Source organism: Sinocyclocheilus anshuiensis, unplaced genomic scaffold (genome assembly GCF_001515605.1).
Source record: "Sinocyclocheilus anshuiensis isolate Anshui unplaced genomic scaffold, SAMN03320099.WGS_v1.1 scaffold1217, whole genome shotgun sequence".
Lineage (NCBI taxonomy): Eukaryota > Metazoa > Chordata > Actinopteri > Cypriniformes > Cyprinidae > Sinocyclocheilus > Sinocyclocheilus anshuiensis.
This window is the reverse complement of record NW_015552619.1, coordinates 50,858-61,289: the sequence shown is the minus strand read 5'-3', so window position 1 is coordinate 61,289 and position 10,432 is coordinate 50,858. Positions and strand designations below refer to the sequence as shown.

At 35.1% G+C, this 10,432-nt stretch overlaps 1 protein-coding gene across 1 annotated transcript in view; it reads right to left on the bottom strand.

Annotated features, from left to right (window-relative positions):
- Positions 1 to 10,432, bottom strand: part of plcg2 (phospholipase C, gamma 2) — an 18,728-nt gene that overhangs the window by 3,167 nt on the left and 5,129 nt on the right. Inside the window, exons 4-26 of the mRNA XM_016457437.1 lie at positions 10,030 to 10,123; positions 9,576 to 9,623; positions 9,401 to 9,485; positions 9,114 to 9,197; positions 8,794 to 8,837; positions 8,630 to 8,690; positions 8,409 to 8,510; positions 8,212 to 8,330; positions 8,024 to 8,109; positions 7,739 to 7,856; positions 6,772 to 6,940; positions 6,591 to 6,686; positions 6,398 to 6,481; positions 6,121 to 6,302; positions 4,341 to 4,541; positions 4,066 to 4,185; positions 3,056 to 3,236; positions 2,219 to 2,287; positions 1,766 to 1,875; positions 1,262 to 1,352; positions 1,106 to 1,172; positions 857 to 1,017; positions 508 to 610 (exon numbers count right to left, since the gene is read on the bottom strand). Coding sequence (XP_016312923.1) covers positions 508 to 610; positions 857 to 1,017; positions 1,106 to 1,172; positions 1,262 to 1,352; positions 1,766 to 1,875; positions 2,219 to 2,287; positions 3,056 to 3,236; positions 4,066 to 4,185; positions 4,341 to 4,541; positions 6,121 to 6,302; positions 6,398 to 6,481; positions 6,591 to 6,686; positions 6,772 to 6,940; positions 7,739 to 7,856; positions 8,024 to 8,109; positions 8,212 to 8,330; positions 8,409 to 8,510; positions 8,630 to 8,690; positions 8,794 to 8,837; positions 9,114 to 9,197; positions 9,401 to 9,485; positions 9,576 to 9,623; positions 10,030 to 10,123 — 2,475 coding nt within the window. The remainder of the gene's footprint in view (positions 1 to 507; positions 611 to 856; positions 1,018 to 1,105; positions 1,173 to 1,261; positions 1,353 to 1,765; positions 1,876 to 2,218; positions 2,288 to 3,055; positions 3,237 to 4,065; positions 4,186 to 4,340; positions 4,542 to 6,120; positions 6,303 to 6,397; positions 6,482 to 6,590; positions 6,687 to 6,771; positions 6,941 to 7,738; positions 7,857 to 8,023; positions 8,110 to 8,211; positions 8,331 to 8,408; positions 8,511 to 8,629; positions 8,691 to 8,793; positions 8,838 to 9,113; positions 9,198 to 9,400; positions 9,486 to 9,575; positions 9,624 to 10,029; positions 10,124 to 10,432) is intronic.

The following is a 10,432-nucleotide window of genomic DNA, read 5'->3' as shown; positions in this document are numbered from 1 at the left end:
TTATTTAATACACGAGTTTCACAATTTGAGTTGAATTACTGAAATAAATTAACTTTTCCACGACATTTTAATTTATTGAGATGCACCTGTACTCACCAAGGCTGCAAATATTTGGTCAAAAATACAGAAAAACAATAATATTATGAAATATTATTACAATTTAAAATAATTGTTTTTAATGTTTTTTAAATATATTTTAATCATTTTAATATATTTGATATATGATAGCAAAGCTGAATTTTTAGCAGAAATTACTTATTTCTTATCATCGTTTTTCAACAATGTTGAAAACAGTTGTGCTGCTTAATATTTTTGTGCAAACTGTTATAGTATTTTGAGGATTCTTTGATGAAAATAAAGTTCAAAAGAACAGTATTTATTTGAAAAATTATTTTAATGTCTTTTCTGTCACTTTTGATCAGTTTAATGCATCCTTGGTGAATAAAAGTATTCATTTCGTTTTTGAACGGTAGTATAAATTCATATTTATTATTATATTAGTCATACCAAAGCGGTCTTTGTCTTTGCTGCGAGGCAGGCAGTAAACGACCAGTTCAGACATCTCGCTGGCCACCTCTTCTCTATCCTCAACCTCCTTTCGCTTTTTTTTCTGCAATATTGTAAATATTTATAAACACCACCCCAACATTATACTTGAAATACTTCACTGTATACTTAAAATGTCAATGGTTAAATCTAGGGCTACACCTAGCATTTAAACACCCACTGAAGTCTGGCTTCAACTATATTTACAGGACGAGTGACTCAAAACCTTGTGAGAACTTCGCTGTTGTGACAACTAGCCCCAGTTTGCCCTATTTAGGACAAGTCAACAGTCTAAGCGTGTGAGACAGACCTCAAACTCTCGGTTTTCCTCTCTCTGTGTGATGTCCCAGGCCACCTGATACCACTCGTACAGCTCCTCGGTGGTCTCAGTGGCCAAATCAAACGGCATCGCTTTATTCTCCTTATCCTGCAGCGTCACCACCACAGGCCTGCCGTATTTGGCTGAACGCACTGGAAACGGCGAAATGAGTGCAAAATACCATTATTAAAACATGTAATGTACTGGAGTTCAGGTGACTCAGAAGATAAATAATCTTACCGACAGTACACTTCGAGATGTCCATTATTCCTTTACATAAGTTGCCTAATGGATTTTCCTCATCGCCCTGAAAGAGAACATCTAATCTTAAAGACATTCTATGTTTTGAATATAGATATTCAAATGTCAAATATACACATTTGTTATATTCTTTACTTGGTAATTGGCCTCAGATGCATCTGCAACTTCTTCTACATAATTTGAAGGGAAATATTTCTGCAGTTTTCCACCATAGTCTCCTTTCCACCTGTTGGGATCAGCAGATAGATGGGGAAATTACATGTTGGTTTATCAAAATTTAAGCAATTAAAATCACCCCGTGGTTTTTGTAATTCCTTATAGTGTAATAAGAGAATGATATGACCTCAGTAAGATCTTTAAATTGTAACAATATTTCACAACATTCCCATTTTTTTACTGTATTTTTCATCAAATTGATGTACAAAATACATTAAAAACCTTACTGACCCCAAACTCCTGATCAGTAGTGTACCTTGAAGTGCTATGTAAATACTGAGGTAACTTTATATGGTAATCTTTCAGTATTATCATTTGATGCTCTCACTGTATACCATGACACCACCACAGCTTTTTTTTTTTTTTTTGCAAGGGTAAATAGCTATTATTGCTTATTATCTACACATTTGCAAAGAATCTCACCATCCATTTGCCTCCTTAGTCACATTATGGATCAAAGTGCCCTTATAAAAAGTGAGCTCATCCGACCGCATGGCCCTATAGTCATAGAGGGCCTTCACCGTGCTATGGGGCTGCAACACATCAAAATGAGTTCAATCTTGTTACAAATCTGCAACAGCCCTGAGGCAACCCACACAAGCCTTCAGTGGTTCAAAGAGTGTGAAGACTAAGATACATTTTCTTTAAAGGGAATTTGTGAATTACATTCGAGCTAGAAACATGAAGCATATATGGCATACACACTAAACATGACATTGCTCGTTTAGCCAGGCTGCATTTCCTCTTTCGAGGCGATCAGTTTCCTACGTGAGAGAAAGAGATAGCCAGCGCCACCACTTCCTCCCCAGCCCACACGAGATGACCTCTTGCGCATGCTAACACGCAGGCACTGTGTTTGCTCTTCAAAGTGCTTACCAGAGACGGCTCTATCTCGTTGGCCTCCACGTACTGTTTAGAATCATAAAGTGAAGCAGATATGGTTATCTGAAAAGACATAAAACATTTCTTAGACTTTTCTCCCCTGCACATTAGACTTAAAACAAGCAAAATCTATACATTTAGATTTAGAAAACAGCTATTGTGTTTTTGATCAAATGCAGTCGTGGTTCACATAAGATGCTTCTTTTAAAATTAGTGGTGTAAAATGAAATAAAAAATTTAAAAAATACATTAATCAGACATCATGTTCGAACAATTGAGCAATTAAGGTCCTTATTTAGGTTAGTCACTCTTTCAGGCTGTGACACTGGGGAAAATGTGCTTTGTGGTGGGAGGATGCATAAACGTGTAATACTAGCCACAGAAAGAGGGCAAAAATACATTAGCATAGCCTCAGGAAGTGAAAGAAATTCTAAATAAAAAGAAAAATAATTATGTTTTAGTAGTATGTGTCTTACTAAACATTTATATCATACAATGGCACTTTAGTGCATATTATACTTCTGCTAAATCAGAACCTTTGGCCTGAACTTTGATTGAAAAAAGGAGAAGAGACCAACAGAGCTACTAGAGATGAAAGCATGCAAGTGTAACATGCAAACTGTGGCCTTAGCAAAGGAAGAGGTGCACATGCCCTTGTTCACTTTGAAGAGTGTGTACAGATGCTGCACACAAAGACAAACTTTTGTACAATCATAGCACAGTGTTCAGTACAGCCCGCAGTTGACAATGTTTTAAGTGAACTCTAGAAAAGAAGTATCTTGTCTGCTCTGCCCTGAAATATAATTATTTTTATGTTGCTTTATTACTTACCGAACTGAAGCGTTCCACAAGTTCTGGTGTGACCGGGTAGCGCAATTTGATCTTTCGATACAGTGGTTTCTTTCGGAAATAGTCCACCAATTCCAGCAGGCTCTCAAATTCGCTGGAGGTGCCCAGCACGTACATAGATCCCTCTTTGTGTATCCGACAGTGCTTCACAATCCCTTCACCTCTGTTTCAGCACCCATAAAAAAAATAAACTCTATGAATTACAATCATTATTACATTAAATAACAAAAACACCACCACCACCAACAAGCTATTGTGAGTCTTCAGGCGTGTGTGTGTGTGTGTGAGTGTGTGTGTAACTAAATATATATCTATATATCTAAATAAAATACCACAAATCTCCCATTAAGAAATGTGCATAAGAACATTTAATTTCCATCTTAAATTCACAAATCATTGACAGTGCAATGCAGTGGCAAAAAACAGATATCGTTTAAACTTAAATCTGTTCAGGTAAAATAAATCTCACAAATGTTGATGTTTAGATGAAACATGACCTTTCACATTTGAGTTTCAGCACATAAAATACACACACAATTTTTTCTCTTTATCAAAATAATAAATGCTTCAGGAACCATCCCATGATCCACATCATCATTTTTTGTCTGTTTTTTCATCTACCAGATGAAAACCATAGGTTCAATCACTTATAAAACATATAGCACATCTCTCCTCAACAAACCACATGATTCAAAATATGATGTAGACGGAGAACTTGAGCATTTGAGTTTATTACTATAGGTTATGTTTTAAAAAGCAATCTCAGCAAGCACTGTTACACTGTAAAAAAGGATACTGTAAACAAAACAAAGATGACTGGAGTATGTTTTACAAGAAAATACAAGTTTTCTACTTCAAAATTTCACATTTAATTCAATGTTTTCCTTGACGTTTCTTTTTAATTTATTTGGATTCAAAATTCCTGAGTGAAAATTGTTTCTACTCCAGACTTTTGTCAGTGTAATGAGGAGAAAAAAAACAAAGAGTAGCACCTGAAGGTGATGGCATAAGAGTCTGTATCTTCTCTCTGTCTGATGAGGAAGGCTCCATCTCGAGGGATCCTCATGAGATAGTCCTCCGCCTCTCCCCGACTCAAGTTACTGTAAAACCAACTGAAGACAAGAAAACCACAGTTTCACATCTACGGTGTGTCTGCAGATGCTCGTGAGCGTTAAAAGAAGCTGTCTATGTGGTTTTCTACAGCCCTGCTGGCCGGGATGTGGTAAACACCATAAAGTTTGTTTGTGTGTGGCAAGTATTGACTTACCCTTCTAGCAGGTGCTGGTCTGGTTGAGGCACTAATTCAGTGAGGCGCAGGTTAAAATCCTGACAGCGGAGAAGGTTGTCTCTGTAATACTGGATAAGCGCGTACACACTGGGGAAGTGCAGGTTGTCTGTGAGGAAATAGACAGTGTGGCCTCCTTCTAAGCAGGAACGGATTCGACAATGTTGAACTCGTCCACTGCGCCTGTAAGGACCACACTGCGAATTTATTTAAATGTGCATTTCCGTGCATTTGTGATGAAAAAAATACATAAATATATATATTAACATAAATCATATGGACCATTCTTGTTAAGCAGCACTCTCTGAAACCTATAAAAATGTATTGTAATGAAATTATTTCTATGAAATGGTATTTCTTTCAGAAGCTAGTTGACCTCAGGCATGGAAATGTATTATTTATGACTTGATTATTTACAAAACTGAAGGATGATGTCATTATTAAAAAAAAAAAAAAACTTTATACAAACGGGAATTGTTTAAACTAAAGTAGCTAAATCAATATGGTAGAAACTACAGTAATACATAACTTATTTAAATCTAATTATATAAATTCAATTATATTAATATAATTTTAATTGAATTACATTTAAAAGGCAGTTCACTTACAACAGAGTGTCAACTTGACGTTAATTGTGATATTTTATTCATCCATCTTTGAAATTTTGATAGTCATACTTGATATTATCATACATATTTTTTTTTATAAAAAATAATTTTAAAAAAAAAAAAAAAACTTTATACAAACGGGAATTGTTTAAACTAAAGTAGCTAAATCAATATGGTAGAAACTACAGTAATACATAACTTATTTAAATCTAATTATATAAATTCAATTATATTAATATAATTTTAATTGAATTACATTTAAAAGGCAGTTCACTTACAAGAGAGTGTCAACTTGACGTTAATTGTGATATTTTATTCATACATCTTTGAAATTTTGATAGTCATATTTGATATTATCATACATCTTTTTTTTAATAAAAAAGAATGAATCAAATTCAATGCTAAAATGTAATGATGTTTGTATTGTTGTGTTGCCCACCCAATATTATGTCACTTCCTGTGTGATAATGTCATATCACAAATTAAGAAAAAAATGTTTACCACAGGGACAAGCTCAAATAAAATTAATAGAGTAGAAATTACTGAAATATATGACTTATTTAAATTAGCATATCCATATGCATTTTTTTTTTAATCTTTGAAATGTTTATATTATCATACTGATTTCTGTATTTTTAAACAGATAGGATGGAATATTTTTAAAATGAATTTAATCCATTGTTTTCCCCCATCAAATATTATGTCAATCCTCCTGTGGTTAAGAAAAATGTCTTTAAGAAAAAAACTTTTTGCCACAGGAACATTTTTTAATTTGAACCACTCAAATTAAGTAGTAAAATTATTAAAAATGTACCCCACGTTCACTTAATTGTGAAATTGTGCTAAATGTTACTAAGTAACAGTACTAATTGCATAAATAAGTAATGTCACTAATATGATTTTGATTTCAATCTTTAACAATCGCCAGATTCATTCTATATTATTCAATATAATAAAACATATACAGTTTGACAAGACATGAAAATGTACTGTATAGCAAGACTGACCCATATAAACGGCATATTCTGCTTTTCCCCTATTTCTTCCATTTGAAAAGACTAAATTAAAGACAATAAATAAAATAGAGAGAAAAAACGAAATGGAAAACCATCCCTACTCCCCCTCTGAAGAGTATAAGAGCAGGCCTACATTACCAGAATGAGAGGGTGCAATCATTGATGAAGGTGTCACTCTCCCGCACCAGAAATGTCCCGTCAACTCCACCCGAATCTGCACAATATTCCTGCAGCAGTCTCTCGGCTGTCTGTCTGCCCTCTGACATCCGCCCGTGAAACCAGGACTCTGACTGATGAAGCTCTGTACCACCCTGAGATGACTGAGGAGAGGTGATATATTTGAATTAGTTAATGCCCTTAATTTTTGGCATTTTCCAAGTGAATCTCATTCTAAAATAGAGTCTCAGTGATTCACCTTTCCAACATCCTCCTCTAGTTCATTCTCCTCAGCATAATACAATGTCTTATTCCCGATCACGCAGTAGTGCTTGTACCATCTCTGAACATGGAGACAGTCACACAGAAATTACAATCATAATCAAGTAAGGAAACTGGAATAAGGTGAAACAATCACACAAGCCGTGACAATGTTCACTGGACTTTGGCACCTCATCGATTGGATCCCAGATGGAGAGCTCTCCCTGCTTATCTCCTTTCCGTAGGTCCTTTTTACTAAAGGTCTCATCAATATTCAGTTTCTTGTGCTGCATGAAAAAGTGAGATTGCATGGCTTTGGATTGCACTGTAAAATCAAAGACATTGCAGGATTTTCCAGTGAAGCTTTTCTACCTTGATGATGATCTTGCCCTTCAGTTGGGTTGGTGACGGCAGTTGTTCCGCTTCTGGTTCCAGCAGCTCAGTCAGGAGCTTGTCTTGGAAAACATCTTTGAACACCTGAGCCATCATTTTCTGTTGCTTGACGTCACAGTGTTCTTCTATAGACAGCACCACAGGATACCTGCCAACAGTGACATGTTCATAAACATAGTTCAAAATACTACACATTTCCAGATGCATCAATTTCATTTTTAATTATTTTGATTTTAAAAATTACTTATACAAGTATAACAAAAAAAAGTAGACAAAGTGAAGAAATAAAAAAAAAAACATGTACAGGTCACATTTAATCTCAAAATCAAAACAAAAAAACAAGAAATTAAATTTTGCATAAAACAATGAAAGCTATTTTAAGGACCATTTAGATTTTTATGGATTATGACAGTATTCTCATTATAAATAGGCACATTTTAACCCAAAATTCTTATTCTCGTAATGTATCCAGATGTTTTACTTTTGAGATTTTGTTGCAAATTACAAATATTCTCAGTGAATCTGAAAAAAATTCAATTACCATGAATTAAAGGTAGTACAACAAATATCATCCATGCTGTATAACATTTTACATTTAAAATAATATATCATTGTTCATTATTATTTTTTCATGTGGCAGTAATGCAAATTTAGAGGTAATAATACAAAATAATATATTCCGTGTATTAATAATTAATTATATAATAATTATATTATATATAATAATTAATAATGTGTTCCGAAAATAGGTTTGATTTTCTTTTTTATGCAAAATATAACAGCTTTTTTATTTTAATTTTGGGACGGATTATGACCCTGCTATGTTCTTGAAAGGTTTTGTAAAATTAATTTCGCCTAACAGAGTGACGTTCCCTCTGTTAGGCGAAATTTATTTTACAAAACCTCACAAATAAATGTGTGAATGTATGTGTTGTTAATGACTAACTCAGACGTTGCAAAAGCATGATCATTGATGGCCTTCACCACATCCTTAAACTTTATCTTGGAGGTCATGGTCCGTCCATGGTATATGACAGGTTCTTCTGGACCATTCCAGCAGTCCACTGCATTGGAAAAAAGAAACATTCAGGTCATCAGACTGACTCCCATTGATTTCAGAACAATTTGTCACTGCAATATCAATGCATAAAATGAAGTAGAAAAGGACATGCATTCCTTTAAAAGAGTATTAAAAAATATTTATAAAAAAATGAGGGTATGGTTCACTGACACTCAATACAGCGGCAGCCCAGCCTCAGGCAGCGCACATAAGCTTCTGTTGAGGACTCACTGCGCATTTGATCTCCAGTCAAATATCTGTGAAAAAAAGCAAAACACATGAAGTAGCACAGGACGTTCATCATGAAGAGCAGAAGCTGCTGCATGTGTGTTAAGAGCATGAAGAACTGCAGCACTGACGTGTTGTGAGAAGAGTTGATCCAGTAGTGTGACAGAGGATTGTTCATGTCCAGTGGACAAATCTCAGAGAACTTCTCATCCCAAATCGAGTTCTCTTTGGAGAAGAGAAAACTGAGGAACTAGAAAGACAGAAAGAAAGCTCTCGAAACACATCACTTAAAGTAAACATACAGTAAACAGATCTCTATAACCTGTACCTCTTCAACGGTAAAGGCTGGATCATTGGTCTTCCTCATGGTGTCATCGATGAAGATGGTCATAAGCTCTCGGACTTGATTCAGATTGTTGGCCCAAGTCTCCTATGAAATAAATTCACAGTATTTGTTTGTTTGAAATCGTATTTAAATGAAATAGATATATTTGACTGGTATAGACAGTATATATATGATCAGATGAATGGATGAGCAAAAAGTCTTACTCTTTGATGAAATAAAAGGAATCTTTGAAAATCGCAGAGTTGAATAGGCTGATCGCCGTTACTGCAGAGAAAAACATACCAAACGCTCAATAAGAATGAGAACATTAGCATGACACACATTTAAAGAACTGCTTCGATCAAAATAATGTTTGGCCGTTTCTTACCCCATGATGAAAGCACACGACTCCTTTTTAAACTCATCTAGAATCTGACAAAATGACAAACAACATACACTATAGATGATGCTAGAAAAGTAAAGACTTTTACATTTTACAATCCTGTTCCTTCCTACTGAACTTCCTATTCATCAAAGAATGCTGAAAAAAATATGTATTACAGTTAAAATGGCAATATAATTGACAAATTACTATTTTAACTAGACTTTATGCATCTTAAAATAATCTTACTGATCCCAAACTTAAACTTTTGAACGGCAGTGTATATAAAGCGCATTTTATTCAGCACAACTAAACTGCACACTTACCATCTTTTGGTTTTCAAACATCAATAGATTGTAGAATTTGTGAAATTGCTCAAAATCCAGAACTTCTTTCTTTGCTCCCACCATCTTAAAATATAAAGTTGACACTTTCAGAGTGATTAGAGCCATTTACTACACGTCTTAAAACAAGAAAAAAATGTAAAACACAGATCATCATCTGCAAAACTTTAGGAGAGGAAATGTTCCCACTCAGCTGCCATAAAGTTTTCCATATGATGCAAAGCATATACTTCCGTCAAGATAATGTGTATTCAATGTGTCATTCATACCCCAATTCTGTCCTTCAAAAAACGTCCACCTGGTACTTTAAAGTTCATCAGTGGCAAAAGAGACTTGAGCTCTTTCAGGGTGATGCTGTGAGAGAGAGAAAAGGAGCAATAACGAGGTGAGACAGAAACAAAAGTGAGACTGGTTGAGATGAAGGTGAAAGAGAAAGAGGAGAACCTGTTTTTCTTTGTTTGATCAACCGAGTACATCTGCTTCCTCAGCCAACTACAATAGAGGGAAAAACAGAGAATGAAACAAACACATGATTTGTGTTACAGTTTATGGATACACAAGGTACACAGTGTGTGTGTGTGTGTACCTGTTTTTCTATTCTGGTGGGGACTTAAACCTGAATACACACAGACTCATGGGGACTCGTGTCACGGTGGGGACCTAAATTGAGGTCCCCACGGGTAAACAAGCTAATAAATCACACAGAATGAAGTTTTTTGAAAATCTAAAAATGCAGAAAGTTTCCTGTAAGGGGTAGGTTTAGGTGTAGGGTTGGTGTAGGGCAATAGAATATACGATCTGTACAGTAGAAAAACCATTATGCCTATGGAGAGTCCCCACAAGGATAGCAAACCAGACGTGTGTGTGTGTGTGTGTGTGTGTCTGTGTGTGTGTGTACCTCTCTATAATATCTGGTGTGTGAGCCACCAGTGTTTCTTGTCTGAGTAATTCCAGTCCTGTCAGCCATTTCTCTGCATCCTCCACTGAATCAGCTGTGGAACAGCAAATGCTATCAGCGCTAAAAACAATGCAGCTAGCTTTTTCTCTTCAGATCATTTTAGGAACCCATCATATTCTTCCTTTGTCAGTCATTTTTTAACCAGACAAAGAATAAAATCTCCATGAACACAGGAAAGCAAAATGCGGTTTCATATCAAAAGAATCTAAAACATATATTGAAAGAAAGTGCCTCCTTGAATAGTCTATTATAATACTTACAGTACCCTCTACAAAATGCTGGGTTGTTTCAACCCAACTTTGGGTCAAATATGGACTAACCCAACTTTTGGGTTAAAAATTTC